The following is a 21,829-nucleotide window of genomic DNA, read 5'->3' on the forward strand; positions in this document are numbered from 1 at the left end:
TGATACAAAAACGCCTGAGAATTTAGCCCGTTTGAGCCGGACCGAATTCTATGATAAATTTTAGAAAGATTCTTATTGGGAAAGGGAGATAAATGTGGTTTATTCTTATTTAACATTACCTCTGATAATCTCCAGCGATAAATATCTCTAATGGGGATTTTTCTCCCGCTTGGCTGGTCAATATTTAGAGCATTTTTTGCAGAGCAATTCGTCGAGCAATTTCGTCGGCCCGGTAGTTACCAGTTATACCTGAGTGGCTGGGAACATAATGAAGATAAGTTCTCATGCCTCTTGAAGCAAGAGTGACAATAATGCTAATACAATAAAATGTGTCACTATCCATCTTATACTGAGAAGCTGAATATAGCAGCTGTAGGCTTGGCAAAGAGTCAGAATAAACTATAATATTTAGTAAATTAGGAATCAAAGTTGATTGTTCATAAGGTTCTCAAGTGTCATAATTATGGCACTTAACTCTGCAGACATTATAGACAAATTATCGTACAGTCTCACGCCCATTCCAATTTTAAGGGGTGGGAAAAAAGCTCCACTTGCGACCTTCTCATTCATTTCGGACTCATCAACAAAAATTGGGAAATAGTTTTTATATATAATCTTTTTAAATTCAGCAATTTTTTTCTGGATGAAAGCAATGGGTGTAAGTTCTTTAGTCCACTTTGAGAAATTAGTGTTTATTATGGGGATTGACCAACGCTATGGGGGGATGTAGGTGCATTAGACTTTGCTGGCACTGGGAGTTTCTTCTGGATACTGGCAAATTCATTTGCAATGCCACTATACATGAATGGATTTCTTAACCAGTTATGCAGAGTATGTGAACTATTGGCTTCAATTTTTTCCAGATAACTTATTAAAAGAAATCTTCGTCTTTCATTTACTGTTGATAATCCAGTCTTAGTATGCAGAAACTTAGTACTGGTTGGTTTCCAAGACCAATTGTCAGATGGATTATATCATTTTGTGCTGTTTCAGTTTTTTTGCGTCTGGTTCTTAGCACAAGTGCCACAAACAATGAGCCCATAATGAATATAGGGTATTATATGTGATTTATAAAACTGGAGTAGTTTTCTCATTACAACCCCAGGGTGTGGATAGTAGTTTTTTTATTATTCTGATTTTCCTATAGCATTATTTTATAGTATTTGTGAAGTGAAGGTGGAAATTAAGTTTTTGGTCAAGTATAAGACCTAGGTAATTTATTTGATTATCTTCTTGAATGATTGCCATTTAGTGTTAGTTTTGTATTAACGCTTTTTCATTTATGGTGGAATTGGATGATTTTGGACTTGGTAGGTGCAATGGCTAAATCAGATTTTTGAAAAAAAATTTCAAATAGGAAAAGTGACTTTTGCAACTTTGTATGTGCAATCTCAAAGATGTTGTCTCTTACCCATAATACCAGATCATAAGAATATTGTAAATTGATGTGTGGGAGGCTCATGTCCCAGAGAAATAGGGAGAAGAGGAAGAAGCTCAGGACTGCACCCTGTGGAAGACCTATGGTTATTGTAATTTTGGATGAGGAGGCTGAACCAACAAAAACGATGAAACTTCGATTTTCAATGAAAGATATTGTGAAAGATACTAGCTTTGAGGGTAATCCAAGATTTGCTAGTTTGGATAAAAGGATCTGATGGTTCACATTGGCATATGCCCCTTCAAAACCTAGGAATGCAGCAACTAGGACATTTTTTTTTTTTAAAGATTCATTTATGGCATCTGTTAACAAGATAAAAGCATCTGTCGAGGAGTGGTATTTCCTGAAACCAGTTTGGGTATGAGGTATCATATTATTATTCTCAACAAACCAAAGGAGTCGATTGTAAATCATTTTCTCCATTAATTTTCCAGCACAGGGGTAATCATTATAGGCTTGTAAGACTCAGGGTAATATTTGGGTTTATCTTTCTTTAAAATTGGTAGGAGGGACGTTTCCACACGTTGGGGAATGTGGAAGTAGCCCGTGCATGATTATAGCAATTTAAAAGTTCCTGTTTATAAGAAGGGGTGAGATTCTTTATTCATGTAGGGTGTATGTTATCGTAGCAACTAGTAGCTTTAGCCCTAATGTGTTGTATTGCATTATTCAGTTCATGAATGGGCGGGTTTTATACTGTGAGCCTGGGCGAGGCTGGTATAAGGGACTTATGGAAATTGGGGTGGTGTTACTATTATTATTTGATGCTAGCTTATTGGAAAAAAAAAGTTGGAAATAAGTTTGCCTTTTCATTATCATTATCATAATGGGTGTTATTATATAATAGCTCATACTGGAGTAGGAAGATGTTTATTTTTCCACAGATGTGGCTTATGCGTTTATGTATAATTGGCTCAAGTGTTTCTCTGGATAGATTATTTACAAAATTATTCCAGTAATTATATTTAGTATTTATTATAGCCTTTCTGAGATTAGCCTCAGCTCGTAATTTATTTAAATATGTAGCAAGAGAGGTTTTTCTTAGATATGTTCCCCTTGCTGCCTTTTTTGTTCTCCATTTATTTTGGCACTCATTTGACCACCATGATATAGGAGTGTGTTTAGGGATTGTTTTTCTAGGTGTTGTCTTGGGGATAGCATGATTACTGTATATTAGTATGGTTGCCAAAAATTCAGCATGTGTGTCAGCTGTTATATTTCAAATATATGATCCCTGGGCGAGACTTATGATTATAACATTAAGCTTATTTCTGAACACAGTCCAACTTGCTTTACTGTTAATATATTTGGGGGTATGTGTCTAAATTTTAACTGGTTCATTTATTGAAGAAACTATGGCAAAGTGGATGTGCAGAGGATATCAATTTTCTTTATATAAATTTTATTCAAAATATTTATTGACACAATTTGAAAGTCGATTGTGGAAAATTCACCACTTTTGGGGTTAAAATATGCATTTAAATTTGGAGGGGTGGCAATTGCTAATTCAGTATTACCAGAGATCAAACTTTCAATAAACTTACCAGATTTATTTGCTGGCTTTACCCCCCCCCCCCCCACAAAAGGTTGTGGGCATTAAAATCTCCACAGATAATCATATTTTTTTAGCATTTTAGAATTGCTTAGATAACTGAAGAAATCCATAGCATCTATAGTTTGGCCATTGGGGTTATAGAAGCTTATTATGTAAGTTTTGGTGTTATTCAGCCAAACATTAATTCCAATGCTATCAACACCATTTAAAAAATCAGGAAAACTAATTCCGCAAAATTTGATAGTATTACTTAATATTAAAGCTACACCCCTACCTTTTCTCTCTGATGACCTATCCTTTCTCAGGATAGTACATCTTGGGGATTTTATTTGTCGGTTTTGGGTCAAGTGGGTTTCCTTGAGAAATTTTTGGTTTTGGGTCAAGTGGGTTTCCTTAAGGAATTTTTGGTTTTGGGTCAAGTGGGTTTCCTTACGGAATTTTTTATTTTGGGTCAAGTGGGTTTCCTTAAGGAATTTTTGGTTTTGGTCAAGTAGGTTTCCTCAAGAAATCAACGGAATTTTTGGTCATAAAAGACATTAGTTCATTTAACTTATTTTCTGAAAGAGATCTTACATTCCGCTGAATTATTGAGATGTGCTGCTTGGTTGCTAAAGTTTTCATTTGCCTGTTTATTACTATTTAGCGTTGTTAGGAGTAAAGCAAGATTTTTTTTTGCTTGAATAAGCATGTGACCGGGTAGGTACTTGTTTGGCAATTCATTTATGATCGTTGCTTTTTGTGGCTGTAGCAGGTTCATAGATTGGACTACATTAGAGTTTAATATGAAGAGGCATATATTAGGTGTTAGCTCGTTTGGTTGTTCGTCAGAGTAAACATCAATTAGGGGATTAATTCCTAGTACTGGTTCTAATTCAGTACTGCTTGGGAGGGGTGGCCAGGCAGACCTCTTCTCATTGAATGAGGAGGCAAATTAACTCAACCTTGGTGTTTCTCTCCGGTAAGATTGTGAGCTGGGGTGTTTTGAGAAAAGAATCTTGTGGGGAGGTGCTATTGCTTTGGGTAGAATGGTCTTCTGTGAGAGTTAGTATTGGGTGGATTCATAAAGGGTTTAGTTTGGGGTGATTGGGCTGCATTTGCCTCCAGAGCAACAAATGGATAAGGTATAGCTTTCTCTGCAGGTATTTGGAGCGTTAGTTCTCGTTTTTTATATGCAGGGCATACTGTTTATTGGAAGAATCATGGGGGCCTTTGCAGTTTATGCATGTTGGTTGATCATTTTCGCGATTGAGTATTCCTTTGGGGGTGGGGTAACTCTTACATTTACTGCAGAATTGTAAGATTTCACTGCATTTGTTTGTTGAGTGTCTCAATTTTAGAAATTTTTGGCATTGGACTGTTTTTGGCTTGTAATGCTTGTGGTTTCATTTGTCCAAAGAGGAAAATCTGGCCTGGGATATTGCTTTTTTTCTCTAAGCGTGAATGGGAAAAACTTGCTTGATATTTATCAATTAGTGCCTGGTTTGTCCAGTTTTATGACATCTCCAACCAGGATTGAGTTGGCAGTTCTGTTAGAGAGCCTTTCCTTTAGCTCCTGATTTAGTATTCCTGGAGGAATGCTATACACAACTTTTTTAGTTAGGTATGGGTTTGGGGTCCCGAGAGCAGACTTTATTGGGATGTTAAGAAGGATTTTTATATGTGCTGATTTAGAATACTGGAGAGGTATTAGCAAAGATCCATCAAGGTTGATGTTTGATGAAAACATTGATTTTAGCAATTTGAAAATTACAACCCTTATTAGAGTTATCTTATTTGTCTCAAAGAGGGTTTCAGGTGATATTTCTATGTATGTTCCAAGGTTTGAGGAGGGCAGGGTTGGTGCAAGGGGAGGGGAGCTGTTTTTGATTGGGGAGTTCTTTTTTCTTTTTTGGAGCTCCTTGAAAAGACCTCTGAAAGTCATTTTCTTTTTTGCCATGAATAGTGACATACGCCCCCATGTCCATTATTGTCTTATCCATTGAATTTGACTCATCATGTAAGCTTTGAGAGAGACTTGACCAGCCAAGATGGGGCGATTGTGGGACTTTTTTGGGAGTAGGGTCTGGGGGGGACTGTTTTGGGGGGTGTTCTATCCATTGCCCATTTGAACAAACTTTAATGCTAATGAAAGGAATTTACAATATCAGGCCGTCTGCACTCTTATGAAGGGAGGTCTTTACCATCGACAAAAAACCACCACAGCATGACCCAGAGAGTGGTTGGTGCACGATTGGTTGTTTTTCTGTCTGATAACTCGAGATAAATATACAAAAGATTATTTTTTTTTTTTTAATTTGATGTCTATACTTATACTTACTTACTTACTTATACTTGTGGCGGGAATCAGGCGTTTCCCCCTTGCCCGGCATCGATGAACTTGGAGACCTTCTTGGACCATGTTGAGCGATCTTCTGCCAGCTGCTCTGCAAAAGTAAGCCACTGAGTTGACCATCTGTGTCCAAACTTTCTGAATCCCCTGATAGGTTCAAGGTCTGATTTGGCCAGGTTCCACCAGTTTTTCCTCTGTCCTCCTTGGTGTCTCTTCCATGAGCTAATAGGCTCGACTAGAAGTATTTGGCGAGGCAAGTATTCTGGCGGCTTCCGTAAAACATGGCCCAACCATTTCAAACGGCGTTCTTTAATAGTGAGCGCAACATCTCTCTGAATATTGCACATTCGACGTAGATCCGTGCTGGAGATACGGTCACGCAGCTGTATTCTGAGAATTCTTCGCAGACAGGTATGCTCAAACACCTTCAGCGTATTCTCATGCTGTAGTTTTACCGACCATGTTTCGCATCCGTAAAGGAGAACGGTGCGGACTAGTGCCATGTAGATTCGCACTTTCGTTCGGACACTGACTTCGCGGCAATTCCATAAGGGTTTCCGAAGGGAGGCAAAGACTGTCTGCGCTTTCTGTATTCTCTGTTGGATATCAGCGTCGGAGGATCCGTCAATACATATTTGGGAGCCTAAGTATGTGAAACAGTTGACTTTTTCCAGTTGAACTTGATTGACAGTTAGTGTGAATGGTCCTGTGTCGTGGTTAATTGCCATGAATTTCGTTTTCTCTGTGCTGACTTTCAAGCCGATCAGGTCTGCCCAGGCCACCACGTTGTCAAGCATGTTTTGAGCTTCTACGGGTTCTGACAGGAGGCCAACATCATCCGCATAATCGAGGTCAGTCAGTGAGAGATTCTGTCCGATCTGAACTCCTGGATAGGACGACAGTGCATTTTCAAGCACCCAATCGACGCAATAATTGAACAGAGTCGGAGAGAGGATACACCCTTGTTTTACTCCGAACTCAACCAGGAATTCTTCAGTTTCTTCACCATAGACTCGAACTCGGCTCACTGACGCGTCATAGTATGCCTTCATCAGTTCAACAAACTTCAGTGGCATTCCATCATTCTCTAGGATCTTCCAAAGTTTCTGGCGAGTGACAGAGTCGAGGCGGCAATGAAGTCCAGGAACATCAAGATCAGGGGTAGATTGTACCTTTCAAACTGCTGGATAATGAGGCGAAAAACGAAGATATTATCAGTACAGCCTCTACCTGGCCGAAAGCCGGCTTGATTTTCTCGGGTTCTTTCCTCCCTTGCCCCTTTGAAGCAGTTCAAGAGTATAATCCCGAATATTTTGACCGCAATGTCTATAAGACTTATTCTGCGGTAATTTTTGCATTCGGTTTTATCTCCTTTCTTATAGAAGGGGAGAATGATTGATGTCTTCCAATCTTTTGGGAAAGAATTGGTCCTCCACACTTCTTCGAGAATGCCATGGAGCTGTTCAGTAGTGACCTCAGGGCATTGTTTGTACACTTCCGGGGGGAGGCCGTCTTCACCTAAGGCTTTGTGGTTCTTCAGGGTCTTGATCGCTTTTAGTATTTCGGCCCTGGTCGGTGTATCCAGCTCGACGTCATAGGGTTCTTTAGAAACGGCAGGTGGGAAAGCATCAGGGGAAGATGATGGGGATGGGTTTAGGAGGATCTGAAAGTGATCCTTCCATCTTGCTAAGCGCTCCTTCTGACAACTGATGATTTTTCCTGATCTGTCTTTAACTATTTCTGAGACATCAGCTTTCTTACCAACGGACTCTTTCAGGATCTGGTAATGCTTGTGGGTATCATGTGAGCGTGCTGCTTTCTCTAACGACACGGTAGCATCTTCCCACGTTTGGTGGCGGTCCAGACAGACAGAGCGTTGTACCTGTCTGCGAAGCTCTTTTGTTTCTTCTTTAGGGCCACCCATCTTTTGTCTTCACTCACCGACTATTGACAGGGCCCTAGCGGTAATCCACGGCTGTCGTTTTATTTTTTATCGGCCAAGGATATCATAAGCAGTATCTGTCATCACAGTTTTAAAGGTCTCCCATCTCTTCTCGGGGGTTGGGTTTTCATCAGAACTGAGGGTGTCAAATTGGTAAGTCAGTTCCAAATTGAGGGCCGGCCGAACTTCTTTGTCTTGGAGCTTACAGATGTCGAAATCCGGCCTTGGGCTGGTTTTTCCTCCGAGTTGCAAGACGTAGCAAAATTTTTGCAGCAACAATCCTGTGGTCAGATCCAGACTACGAGCCTGTGTCCGCGCCGTTGTAAGAGTGAGAGTCCTGTACGGAGCTTCTCCAGCGCTGGTGTACGAGAATGAAGTCTATTTGAGCCTTAGTGACACCGTCATTTGAAGGCCAAGTTAAAAGGTGGCTAGGTTTGTGCTGAAATAGGGTATTGGTGACAACAAGGTTGTTCATCAAGGCGTAGTTTACCAACCTTTGCCCATTCTCGCATCTGTGACCTTGTCCAAATTTTCCCAAGACTTGTCTTGTGGTTTGGTCAGAGGGACCAACTCTTGCGTTGAAGTCTCCAGCAACAATCAAGTAATCACGTGCGGCAACAGAAGAAGACAGCTGCTGTAGCTCGCCGTAGAAATCATCCTTGGTCGTATCAGCAGCGTCACGGGTGGGGGCATAGGTAGAAATTATCGACACATTTGCGGGGTTTCCTTTTAGTCTGATTCTGGCAAGTCTACAGGAGACTGATTCCCATTCTAGGAGAGCATTTCTGGTTCTTTGGTTCATGATGAAACCAACTCCGTGGAGTCCCGAATTATCCTCTACTCCGGAGTAGAAAAAAATGGAATTGATGTAGCGTTTCAGGAGCTGTAATAACTATGGACCCAGAACCTGAAATTCTGGTCTCGGATATGCAAAGTATGTCTATGTTGTACTTCTCCATCTCATGGACAAGAAAAACTTGCGTGGCTGCTTATTTGACGGATCTTACATTCCAGCATCCCACCATTATGCTAGATTTTGCCTGTTTAATGACTGTAGTGGGTTTTGCTAGATTCATGGCATGAAAAGGATTTTTCAACTTCGCCGCAATATTTGAAGTCGCGTCGCCTGCCGGGAACGCCGTAGTGTGGTTGGCTTGTTTACTTCTCGCCACCCGCGCCAATACAGGGGCCGCGTCGCTTGCCGGGGACGCCATAGCCGTTACAACTTTTCTTCTAGGTCTCAAATCCATCGATGTTTCTTGGGAATAGAGTTGACCGCAAGGTCCCCAGTCTTGCGGGTCACCCGGAGCGCGTTGGCCACCAAATCGCTAGGCGTGGAGCTCAGTGGTTTTTACACCCTTCCACCGCTTTGAGGTGCGCTGACGGATTTCCTCTGCTGCCCAGGGACGGAACATCGAGCCTCATAGCCTGTAACTACCATCACTGCCATGGAGGTATACAAGCTTAGCTTGACCTTTAATTCCCACCTGGAATCAGCAAGGGCTTCAGGAAATTTGATGTCTATAGTGTTATGAAACTTCTTCTTTAAATTTTTAGTTACTATTAGCCCAAATCACTCCTTACTTAAATTTTGTTGTAACAAACTGTTTGATATGGGGGACTCAAATTTTTTAAAGCCAGGTATGCCTGATGCCCCCTCCCAAATAAAGATACTAGGAGCAAGTATTGCAAAGTTTCGAAAGAATGAAATTTGACTACGTTACAATTTATAGGAAGATCGTCTCTTAAGATTTGATTAATATGGTGACCTTTTTGATGGTTGAGGGAGATCAGTTGTACCTTTCCAGATTAAGATCATATCTCCTTAGTATGTTCTTTTGAAGGGCTACAGCTTCTGGAAACGAATTAAGCATATTTTTGTGTTGTTTCTGGAAAAACTTCTGAATCACCAGGAAAATAAAATCTCCTTATCATTTTCATTTAAATGGCTGTAACTTCTAGAAATGGCTTTAGCATGTATTCATGTATCAATGACTTAAGCATGTTAGCATGTATTAAGCCTAACCAGTTAATTATTTCTAGAAAAACAGAAAAAGAAAAGACCTTCTGAATCACCAGGAAAATCATGTCTTCCAAGTATTTCCATTTGAAGGGCTACAGCTTCTAGAAATGGCTTATGCTTGTATTCATGTATAAATGACTTAAGCATGTTAGCATGTATTAAGCCTAACCAGTTAATTATTTCTAGAAAAACAGAAAAAGAAAAGTCCTTCTGAATCACCAGGAAAATCATGTCTTCTTAGTATTTCCATTTGAAGGGCTACAGCTTCTACAAATGGCTTCAGCATGTATTCATGCATAAATGACTTAAGCATGTTAGTATGTATTAAGCCTAACCAGTTAATTATTTTTAGAAAACAGAAAAAGAAAAGACCTTCTGAATCACCAGGAAAATCATGTCTTCTTAGTATTTCCATTTGAAGGGCTAGAGCTTCTAGAAATGGCTTATGCTTGTATTCATGTATAAATGACTTAAGCATGTTAGCATGTATTAAGCCTAACCAGTAAATTATTTCTAGAAAAACCGAAAAAAAAAAGACCATCTGAATAACCAGGAAAATCATTTCTTCTTAGTATTTTCATTTGAAGGGCTACAGCTTCTACAAATGGCTTCAGCATGTATTCATGTATAAATGACTTAAGCATGTTAGTATGTATTAAGGCTAACCAGTTAATTATTTTTAGAAAACAGAAAAAGAAAAGATCTTCTGAATCACCAGGAAAATCATATCTTCTTAGTATTTCCATTTGAAGGGCTACAGCTTCTAGAAATGGCTTATGCTTGTATTCATGTATAAATGACTTAAGCATGTTAGCATGTATTAAGCTTAACCAGTTAATTATTTCTAGAAAAACAGAAAAAGAAAAGTCCTTCTGAATCACCAGGAAAATCATGTCTTCTTAGTATTTCCATTTGAAGGGCTACAGCTTCTAGAAATGGCTTATGCTTGTATTCATGTATAAATGACTTAAGCATGTTAGCATGTATTAAGCTTAACCAGTTAATTATTTCTAGAAAAACAGAAAAAGAAAAGTCCTTCTGAATCACCAGGAAAATCATGTCTTCTTAGTATTTCCATTTGAAGGGCTACAGCTTCTACAAATGGCTTCAGCATGTATTCATGTATAAATGACTTAAGCATGTTAGTATGTATTAAGCCTAACCAGTTAATTATTTTTAGAAAACAGAAAAAGAAAAGACCTTCTGAATCACCAGGAAAATCATGTCTTCTTAGTATTTCCATTTGAAGGGCTAGAGCTTCTAGAAATGGCTTATGCTTGTATTCATGTATAAATGACTTAAGCATGTTAGCATGTATTAAGCTTAACCAGTTAATTATTTCTAGAAAAACAGAAAAAGAAAAGTCCTTCTGAATCACCAGGAAAATCATGTCTTCTTAGTATTTCCATTTGAAGGGCTACAGCTTCTAGAAATGGCTTATGCTTGTATTCATGTATAAATGACTTAAGCATGTTATCATGTATTAAGCCTAACCAGTTAATTATTTCTAGAAAAACAGAAAAAGAAAAGTCCTTCTGAATCACCAGGAAAATCATGTCTTCTTAGTATTTCCATTTGAAGGGCTACATCTTCTACAAATGGCTTCAGCATGTATTCATGTATAAATGACTTAAGCATGTTAGTATGTATTAAGGCTAACCAGTTAATTATTTTTAGAAAACAGAAAAAGAAAAGATCTTCTGAATCACCAGGAAAATCATATCTTCTTAGTATTTCCATTTGAAGGGCTACAGCTTCTAGAAATGGCTTATGCTTGCATTCATGTATAAATGACTTAAGCATGTTAGCATGTATTAAGCTTAACCAGTTAATTATTTCTAGAAAAACAGAAAAAGAAAAGTCCTTCTGAATCACCAGGAAAATCATGTCTTCTTAGTATTTCCATTTGAAGGGCTACAGCTTCTAGAAATGGCTTTTGCTTGTATTTATTTATAAATGACTTAAGCATGTTAGCATGTATTAAGCCTAACCAGTTAATTATTTCTAGAAAAACAGAAAAAGAAAAGTCCTTCTGAATCACCAGGAAAATCATGTCTTCTTAGTATTTCCATTTGAAGGGCTACAGCTTCTACAAATGGCTTCAGCATGTATTCATGTATAAATGACTTAAGCATGTTAGTATGTATTAAGCCTAACCAGTTAATTATTTTTAGAAAACAGAAAAAGAAAAGACCTTCTGAATCACCAGGAAAATCATGTCTTCTTAGTATTTCCATTTGAAGGGCTAGAGCTTCTAGAAATGGCTTATGCTTGTATTCATGTATAAATGACTTAAGCATGTTAGCATGTATTAAGCCTAACCAGTAAATTATTTCTAGAAAAACAGAAAAAGAAAAGACCATCTGAATAACCAGGAAAATCATTTCTTCTTAGTATTTTCATTTGAAGGGCTACAGCTTCTACAAATGGCTTCAGCATGTATTCATGTATAAATGACTTAAGCATGTTAGTATGTATTAAGGCTAACCAGTTAATTATTTTTAGAAAACAGAAAAAGAAAAGATCTTCTGAATCACCAGGAAAATCATATCTTCTTAGTATTTCCATTTGAATGGCTACAGCTTCTAGAAATGGCTTATGCTTGTATTCATATATAAATGACTTAAGCATGTTAGCATGTATTAAGCTTAACCAGTTAATTATTTCTAGAAAAACAGAAAAAGAAAAGTCCTTCTGAATCACCAGGAAAATCATGTCTTCTTAGTATTTCCATTTGAAGGGCTACAGCTTCTAGAAATGGCTTATGCTTGTATTCATGTATAAATGACTTAAGCATGTTAGCATGTATTAAGCCTAACCAGTTAATTATTTCTAAAAAAAACATAAAAAGAAAAGACAATTATTTTTAGAAAACAGAAAAAGAAAAGACCTTCTGAATCACCAGGAAAATCATGTCTTCTTAGTATTTCCATTTGAAGGGCTAGAGCTTCTAGAAATGGCTTATGCTTGTATTCATGTATAAATGACTTAAGCATGTTAGCATGTATTAAGCCTTACCAATTAATTATTTTTAGAAAACAGAAAAAAGAAAAGACCTTCTGAATCACCAGGAAAATCATGTCTTCTTAGTATTTCCATTTGAAGGGCTACAGCTTCTGGAAATGACTTAAGCATGTATTCAAACATATCAGCTTCTATATTTCTCTGCCTCAATTGTGCATGGCTTTCAAGACAAGCAACCATATCCAAAAGCACAGCTGAAAGAGATATATCTGATTTGTTTTTACCACTCTTGGAGAGTTAAAGAACAGATAGAAGGGGTTTTTAAACCAAATTTATTATAGCCTATTAAAAAAAGGTCATTATTAATTTTACAAACACAAACAAACAAAATACTAGAAAAAGGGAAGATACAGAAGAATTGATTAAGACAGTAAAACACTGTCCTTACAAACTCCTCATTATCTCTTGTCTTTTTTGTATGATGGGAAGGCAGTGTAGTTTTGTCCTTATTTACATCACTAATTTGTTTATAGGGTTGGCAGTCAATTATTTTAGTGAAGATAGCCATTATAACCCTATGCAGGTTTCCCCCAGTTTTCACAGTAGTGTTGGAATTAAAACCACTTAAACTTATGACAGCAGGTACCTACACGGACGTAATCGATTGGGTCATGTTCTTCCTGACAGGTTAGACTCATCTGGTTTGAGTCATCTCAGGCAATGGTCATAAAGATCTCTCCAGAGCATGCGATATTACAACGGGTGGGGTCCCCAAGGCACTGTTTTGGATCCTACCTTACTCCTCATCTACATCATTGGTATGGTGAATGGAATAGAAAACAACATTAATTTCTTTGCGAATGAATCCAAGAATGATTCCAAATATAATGGATAATGAATCCAAATATAATGGCCATTTTCATTTATTCCATTCTTATCTCATGTCTTGTATCTTGTTTTGTGACCGCTGCGGTCAAAGTTTTTGTTTTATATGACGAGTACTATTCTCAACCTTAATTAAAAAAAAAGAAAAAAATATATAACAACAACATCAAAACTGTATCAAATGTTATTGCAACAAATTGGTCTGTCAAGAAAAAAGCAGAAACTTTGAACAGGGTTGAATGAAAAGTGTTTGTAAGTTTGTCAGTTTTTTGTACAAATTGAATGAGACAATCAGCTTGCAGTAACAGTTGCGGTAATTGACTAATTGGTTTACTTTGTTTAATAAAGTGTATTTCAAATTTTGTTTGAGTAAACATACTTGCACAAAGACTAAATAAAACAGTACAGGAAACTGATCAAATAGTTCGTGGTAACAAACTGTAAGCAAGGAGTGACCCGGCTCAAGACTAACCAAAACTCTAAAAAACGGAGTTTGATACCAATAGCTACATCAAAAGAATCAGATTTTAAAGCTGATTTCAAAGATACAAGTTTCATCAAGTTTAGTCCTGCCCATTAAAAGTTACGCGCCTGAGAAAATTTGCCCAGTTTTCGAAAAAAGGGAGAAACACCCCCTAAAAGTTATAGAACCTTAATGAAAATCACATAATCAGATTCGGTGTATCAGAGAACCCTACTTTCAGCTTTTAAGCTCCTTTCAGGTTTTAAGCTCCTTTCTGCAAAAATGTGGAATTTGTGTTTTTTGCCAGAAGAAAGATCATGAATGCATGTGTATTTGTTTTGTTGTTTTTTTTTCCCAGGGGAAAAATTCTAGGACCCAAATGGGTCCTAGAATATCGTGGGAGGGCTCATTCGAACGGAAATTAAAAGTTTTAGTGCCCTTTTAAGTGACCAAAAAAATGGTGGGCAACTAGGCCCCCTCACACGCTATTTTTTTTTTTCCCAAAGTCACCCAATCAAAATCTTGAGATAGCCATTTTGCTCAGTATGGTCGAAAATATAATAACTATGTCTTTTAGGATGACTTAATCCCCCAAACTCCCCCGGGAAGGGCTGAAAGTTATGAACTTTAGCCAATGTTTACATATAGTATTGGTTATTGGGAAGTATAAAGACGTTTTATGGGGGGATTTTTTCTGGTTGTGGAGGGGGGATCGGGGTCATATGGGAGGATCTTTCCACGGGGGAAGTTTTCATGGGAGAAGGACATTGCTATGAGGAGGGAGCCGGATTTCCCAGCATTATTTAAAAAAAACCATAAGAAGTTGAATTAAAAAAAAGGTTTTTCAACTGAAAGTAAGGAGCAACATCAAAACTTAAAATGAACAGAAATTTTAACGTACATGATTGGGTCTGCCCCCGAGTCAATGTCTCGATCTTTAAGCCAAAGGTTTTTTAGTACTTTCATAAGAGCTGTTTATTCTAATTAACGGTCTTTGTGATTAAGGGGTCATTTTTAATAAATTTGAACAAAATTCAAATTTTAGCGTAAAGAACGAGGTATTGACTACGGGGCGAACCCCCTAATATACGTATTAAAAATATATGAATATAGAAGTTCCTTACGTAAGTTTATTCGTAGGTTACGTATATTTATTACTAATAAAAACGTTCGGTAAATAAAATTAAACAATTTTCGAGAAAGCCATTTAACCAAATAAAAGTAAAATGAATATGCAAATTTTGTTTTAATTATTCATGTACGGTGAGCCAAAATAAAAACCTGCATTAATTCAAAAACGTTCAAAAATTAAATAAAAAAACAAGTTTTTTTAACTGAAAGTAAGGAGCGACATTAAAACTTAAAACGAACAGAAATTATTCCGTATATGAAAGGGGCTGTCCCCTCCTCAACGCCCCGCTCTTTACGCAAAAGTTTTTTTATTGTTTAAAAAAAAATTGTGAGAAAGAGTCTAACTTTAGCGTAAAGAGCGAGGCGTTGAGAAGGGGACAGCCCATTTCATATAGGCCTACGAAATAAATTCTGTTCGTTTTAAGTTTTAATGTCGCTCCTTACTTTCAGTTAAAAAAAAAATTGTTTTGTATTTAATATGAGATAAAGCTCAAGCTCAATGTTGAAAAAATATAACCAATAGCATCTATCTTAGGTAGTTAGTTATGGAAGCTGAATTCAAATATTAGCTATTTTTGGTTACATAATATTTGGCATTGCAAGTATGCTTGTGTTCATGGGCACCCATAAGCTGTTTTTTGGGAGGGCTTACCTTGTGCAATTGGCACTTCTAATGCTGTACAATAGCAATCTCAAAAGAAAAATATAAAATAAAAGGCAGCATCATCCAGCCAAAGGACCCATCCCCCCTTATGGGCGCCCATGCTTGTGTTGGACAAAAAGTTGTTCACTTAATTTTGTCCTGAGTGTACATTTCTTGGGCTGTAGGTTTTCAATGCTGAACTTTACTGATTTGTCTAATGACTGAGGCCAAATATTTTTTCAAAATTTTTTGAGGCCAAAGATTTTTTTTTTCAAAATGAGTACATATTTTGAAAAAAATTCATTAGAACCTTATAATCCAGGAAAGAAAGCAATGAGGCTGAAAATACTTCTCATTTATTTTCAAATGAAAATACTTTTCATTTTTGTGTAATTCTTCAATTGGTTTTCATTTAATCATTTGTGCATGTGTGCTGTAATTTGTTCAACTAAAGGTAGTTTGACTAAGTCTAAGACATTTATTTCAAAAAATCACTGCCATAAACGCCAAAAGGCAGAATTCAAATTTTGGAGTGAAAATATCATAAGAAAACATAGAAACTGGAAAACTGGCATAGAATACCAAAACAAGAAAGGAAAAATCCGAATGAATGATCATTCTTCAGTCAATAATTTAACTGGAAAATTTCAGTTAAAAACCAAAAAGATAAAAACTAGTCAAACTAAAAAAAATAAAACAAATAAATTGAAAAAAAGTAAAAAGGGACATCAAAAAAAGGGTGGGAGACTAAAACAAGCAAATAAATACCAAAAACCTGGGCAGTACCACCGTCCGATAACAAAAGAAAGAGAAACTAGTTGGATATTTTATTTACTTTTTCTGTAATGAATGGGACAAAGGTATTTTCATATTTGGAGTTGAAGCAGCAAATGGGGGACAAAATAAGAATGAGTTCAGAAACAGCTCGAGGCGGAATCTGGATGGAGAGTTACGTTTGGGGAAAACACTTTCCGTGTGAGGGTTTGGTATTGCATTTTTTGCAAAACGGAGGGCAAAACATAACTCTCCTCTGCTCAAGGGTTTTTGATCTTGCTTTTCCTAGAAGCAGAGGGTATGGCACCTTACCTTCTTTGAAAATTATTTGCAGGGCTCTTTTTGGATGGCTTCACTTTTTTCTGATTTTTCACAGGAAATACAAGGGTGCCAAACTGAACAATCATATTTAATGTGCAGGCGCAAAGAGTAAATCTGTAAGGACTGGAAAGGGGGGACAGTAAATTTAATGAGAAACTTAAAGTGGTAGATGGATGCATTAGGTCTATGGATGATATCTTTAACATGGATATCCCCCTTTAAATTAGAAGAAATTGTGGGGCCAAGTAATTTAAAGGGGGATACAGAAATTTCAGGAGGGATTAAGAAAAAAGGGCAAGGATTTAAGAAAACATATTGGCATAATCATAGATTTAGAGGGGTTTACTCTCATAGTTAAGTCCAAGGCATCATTTCCAGTTTCATTGAGGATACTCACAGGGTTGCATATATAATTCCAAAGCAAACTTCTCCACCCATTAGGTCCTCAACAAATTTCCCTCTGTCACGAAATTTCTTAGCTAGGCTGTTAACCATAACTGAAAATAGGAGGGAACCTAGGAGAGTACCTTAGGGTATTATGTTGAGAACAGGGAGAAGATTTAAATGATGGTTCTGGTTTTTGACTACCTGCAATCTATATGATAAGAAGGATAATATATGCCCAAGAATACTTTAAACTTGAGTAGAATCTGAAAGAGATATTGGCATCATCATTGATTCTGAATTAATGCTCCATAGATATACAAAAATAAATCACCTCAAAAGTATCACAATTATTAGAACTAATCAGGTGCAGTTTTAAACACCTTGACAACATGAAGCTGTACAAATTTCTGAAGCTCTACAAATGACCTGTGAGGCCTTCTAAAGAATATGGTAACATTATTGGAATAACCCACTACAAAACAAGACTCTGTTGAAATAGACAACATCCAACAGCATACTACAAAAAATCTTCCAGGATTTAAAGAGATAAAATGCAAAGGTTGAACTACTAAAACTACACGTACCTTTCCTAAAGTGCTCACAATGAAACCAAAAAAAAAACATATAAAGCAAAACAGACTGGAAAAACTCAGCTTTGAAAAGCATTTTTGGCCTACAAAATTTCAAACCACAATAGACAACTCACAAAAAGTATTCAAACTAACAGCTTTAAATACGTCCAGAGTAGACTTCTGAGATGTCCTAGTTGCAGATGATTGGAATTTCCTCCTCAATTCATTCGTCAAAGCCATCACAATTAATAGCTGGAAAAGGGACTAGACAAATTCTTGAAAGAAGACTTTTATAGCCTACATATGACTAGAAACATAATCTTGACCAACAAACTAGACACTGGCAGCCATTTAGATAGTGCTAAAACAGGGAATTTCCCCAAACCAAGTGGATCCTGTAATTTAACTCTAACCTATGCATACTTGTGAAGCAAGGTGTTTGGTGCTCACTTTTGAAACTATCAAATGCTTCTGACATGTCTATGGAGCACAGCCATTTAGGCGAATTATTTATATCTAGATCCATCAGTACATAAGTCAGATGGTATTTCTCACCTCTATGCCCAGAAGTACAGAATAAGTGCTGTGAGGTTCCCAGTAAGCTCTTATCCACTAGCATGGTACTTTTTCATCCAAGTTCTATATTTATACTTAGTACTATAAGTGTTGAGCTTAATAATTGTTGTCATGATGACAAGCTGTTGATGAGAAATAAGGACCTAAAATAATGCAAACCAACAAAATAACTAATACTGAATTCCCTCACAAGTTTTTCAACTAATATACTGTGGTAACAAGGTCAAATTCTTTTTAAAGTCTACAGAAATTTAGCCATGAACTAGGATTTTCAAGTATTTGTGCCAAAATAGTTGATAAGAGAAACAAGGAGGTGGGTGGTAGAAGTTGATTCAAGGTTCATGAATTGGCTGAGGTCATTAAGAGGTAGGATTTTTTCCTTTAGCCAATTTGCAAGGAATCCTTCATATAGTTTGGAGAATATAGGAGTGAGAGAAATCAGACAAATACCTTCAAAACCAGGCTTTCTGTTTTCTTTTTCAATTTTTTTTTTCTTGGTTTCCAAATTCTTCTTTCTATCTCGGACAGGGAAATGGAGGGAAAAGAAAGGAAAACATCACCAGGTGGTAATTGATAAGACAATGCTGGAAGCCTTTGGAAAACGGAACCACAAAATTTGTTAAGATTATTGGTAATAACATCATGGGAGTTGGGTAGGCACAGTTGGGGCAGCTGCAGCTTTCTATTCTGAAAAAGCAGAGGTCTTAAGTGGGGTGCCTCAAAAGAACTGTTTTGGGACCTACACTTTTCAATATCTACATTAACGATACTCCAAAAAACATGACAAATAAACTATGCCTATATGCTGATGACTCAAAACTTATTGGTCCCATTGACACACAGCAGGGTGTAGCCTCAATAATGTCTGACCTAGATTGCTTTTGCAAATAAGCCAATATATGAAGACTTAAGTTTAACGTTGAAAAGTGTAAGGTTCTCCTTTTTGGAAGAAATAACCCACAATGGCAATATTCAATGTTATCAAATTCCAATGAGAGACAACCGATTCCCAAGTGTACCTCAGATAGAGATTTGGGGGTTGTTGTGGATGAAGACCTCAAATTCAACTGCCAGACCCATGCTGCAGTAGCAGGGGCTAACCAGACTCTCAGTATTATCAAGCAAACAATCACTATTAGATCCCCAGCAATAGTAACATAACTCTATAAAAACCTGGTGAGACCTAGATTGGAGTATGGAATGTGCACTGCAACGCTAATTAATAAAACAGACCAGATGGCTCTCGAATCTGTTCAAATACAGCAACAAAATGCATAAAGGGTCTCAAAGATGAAGTGCATGGATGTCAACTGCAGAGCCTGAAGTTACCAACTTTGATGTACCATTGACACAGAGGCAATATGATAATGACCTATAAGTTTCTCAAGTCTGACAACAAAGATACGTTTGAACCTATCTGGTTGTCAAGTACCAGAGGTCATTCAGCAAAGTTGTTCTGCAAGCATGCCAAGACAAGAAAAAGAAACAATTTCTTCTTCCATCAAATCGTAAGTCTGTAAAACAGCCTAAGCAAGAGGATGATGGGATCTACAACAATTGATAGCTTCAAATAAAATCCCGACAAGGACTGGGCAATAAAACCATGGTTCACTCAATGGGATGCAACTGATCTCCTGCAGCCCCATCATCACGAACTGGCATGGACTGGATTTGTCCATATCGCTAGCAAGTGTGATTTAAGGTATAGCCCTAGGCTGTATTCAGTACTTGTTTTAATATTTTTTAATGGCATAATATCATTTAATAACCTACAATCAGCAAAATATTATTTGGAGCATGGAAAATGGAAAACAAAAAGCTAAGGACAAAAGTCAATCATGGATAATAAAAATTAAGAAAAAAACTCCCACAGAAACCTTAATTAACTTAATTTACTTAATTAAGTAAATTAATTAGATTAATTTAGTTAATAAAAACGTTACTTAATTCTTTGGGCATACCAATGAGGACATTGATTTTTAGTCAAGAAGTGATAATAAATTTCCTGGAGTATTCACAGTTCAGTACAAATTAGATGTAAATATATTTAAGGTGTAAGTTGTCTTCTTAACATTGGCTTGTTTGGTTTTACTGACTGTTTCTGGAATCGTTTGACCAAGATACATTTGATGAGACACTTTAGGGGACTGCACAATTTCTAAGGGTAACAGAATCACTTTCCATTCAAGGTTAAAAATTCATAATTACCTGGGTTCAACACAGGAGCAAATCTCCAGCATTTTTATGGGGTGGGGGCAAGAGGGATCCATATTTGGATAGTCAATGGGCACAGGGTATATGGTATTTTGTTTCTCCGCATTATTGGGGGGGAGGGCACTCCTGCAATTTACCCGTGCCCCAGCCATTTAAACATTTGCCTCTCAATTACTTGGACTATCTGTCTTGGCTTTCCTCTGTCTACAATTACCCAGCGTCTTGATGCAACCTATGCAACCTATTGCAAAATACTTGATAACTTCATTTCAATCTGTCTTGGCTTTTCTCTGTCTACAATTACCCAGCGTCTTGATGCAACCTATGCACCCTATTGCAAAATACTTGATAACTTCACCTTAATCACCTTAATCCATTTGAGAGCTTTAAGGTCCTCCGGACCTGTAGTGCTCTTGAGTCGACGACTCCCAATTGAACCTTCACTGCCTCTTCTCCCACTCCTTGTCAAGGTGGCATTTGAATGACTGGATGGAGGGAGCGCTGACAGTTGAGTCCTTCAATTGATTCCAGTGGTTTATGTACTTGAGAAGTACATTTGACGGGTTCTCGATCAGGAGCTTAACTTTGGCAGCTTCTTGGAGTGTCCTCTTGTGTAATGATGGCTTGTGCTATGACTGTGGCTAACGATGGTAGAGTTTTCTTTTCGAAGTTTGTAAGTAAGCATCATATCGCTACGCATGCGTCTGTAGACGAGGGTAGGTATCTTAAGTTACTTGAGACGGTCCTCATATGAAGTTGATTTTAGGCTTTTCACGCACTTTGTTGCTCGCCTCTGAACATTTTCGATGAGCCTTACATCTTGCCGATAAGATGGATCTGCAAGGCACATGCCAAAATCGAGATGGGTTCTGACGAGAGCTTTATATAATTTTATAGATATTGCTGCCTGTCGGCTACTGATTGTCCATTTTAATAGGCCAAGACTCGAATTTGCACGGGAAACAACATGCTGGACGTGGCTGTGGAACTTCAACTTGTCGTCCATGATGACACCAAGGTCCTTTTCTTCTTCTCTATTCTCTAGATGCTCATTTTTTTTGTGATGGGATTGTAAATTGAGTAGGTAGCCATTGGGTTGATAGGGCCAAGGTGCAAAATACAGCATTTGATTGTATTGAATTGAAGGAGCCAGTCTTGAGTCAAATCCTATAGCCTGTCTATGTCATGTTGGATGGTCTGTGGATTTGCAATGCCAAACAGTTTGGCATCATCAGCAAACAAATGCATGCTATTATCTACATGATTGAAAATGTTGTTGATGTATATCAAGAAAAGGGTTGGGCCTAGTACAGTTCCCTGTGGTACCCTGCTCATTACCATGGCCCCATGGGAGTAGATTGGCTGGCCACCTATCACGAATAAGCGGACTTTCTGCTTGCGGTTGGTGAGGAAATTCATTAGCCAGTCTATCACAGCTGAATTGATGCCGGAGGCAGATAATTTGGAGCGCAATCAAATGTGCGGTACTTGGTCGAAAGCCTTCGCGAAGTCCAGCAGCAGTAGGTCAACTGGATGTCCTTGGTCAATCAGATTTGTAATTTCTTCATATGATTCTAATAGGTTCGTTTCGATTGACTTTCCTGACTGGAAT

The 21,829-nt window shown here is 37.5% G+C and overlaps 1 protein-coding gene across 4 annotated transcripts in view; it reads right to left on the reverse strand.

Moving 5' to 3' along the window:
* LOC148939165 (protein C10) overlaps positions 1–21,829 on the reverse strand; it is a 38,283-nt gene that overhangs the window by 8,913 nt on the left and 7,541 nt on the right. For 3 of the 4 annotated variants that reach the window (XM_089106979.1, XM_089106980.1, XM_089106978.1), the window contains exon 2: positions 12,344–12,505. In XM_089106979.1, coding sequence (XP_088963105.1) covers positions 12,344–12,505 — 162 coding nt within the window. Of the gene's footprint in view, positions 1–12,343; positions 12,506–18,453; positions 18,691–21,829 lie in introns of all 4 variants that reach the window. The other variant, XM_089106981.1, reaches the window with a different exon arrangement.

This window comes from Artemia sp. Qi Xiang Cuo, chromosome 21, assembly GCF_049724085.1.
Source record: "Artemia sp. Qi Xiang Cuo chromosome 21, ASM4972408v1, whole genome shotgun sequence".
NCBI lineage: Eukaryota > Metazoa > Arthropoda > Branchiopoda > Anostraca > Artemiidae > Artemia > Artemia sp. Qi Xiang Cuo.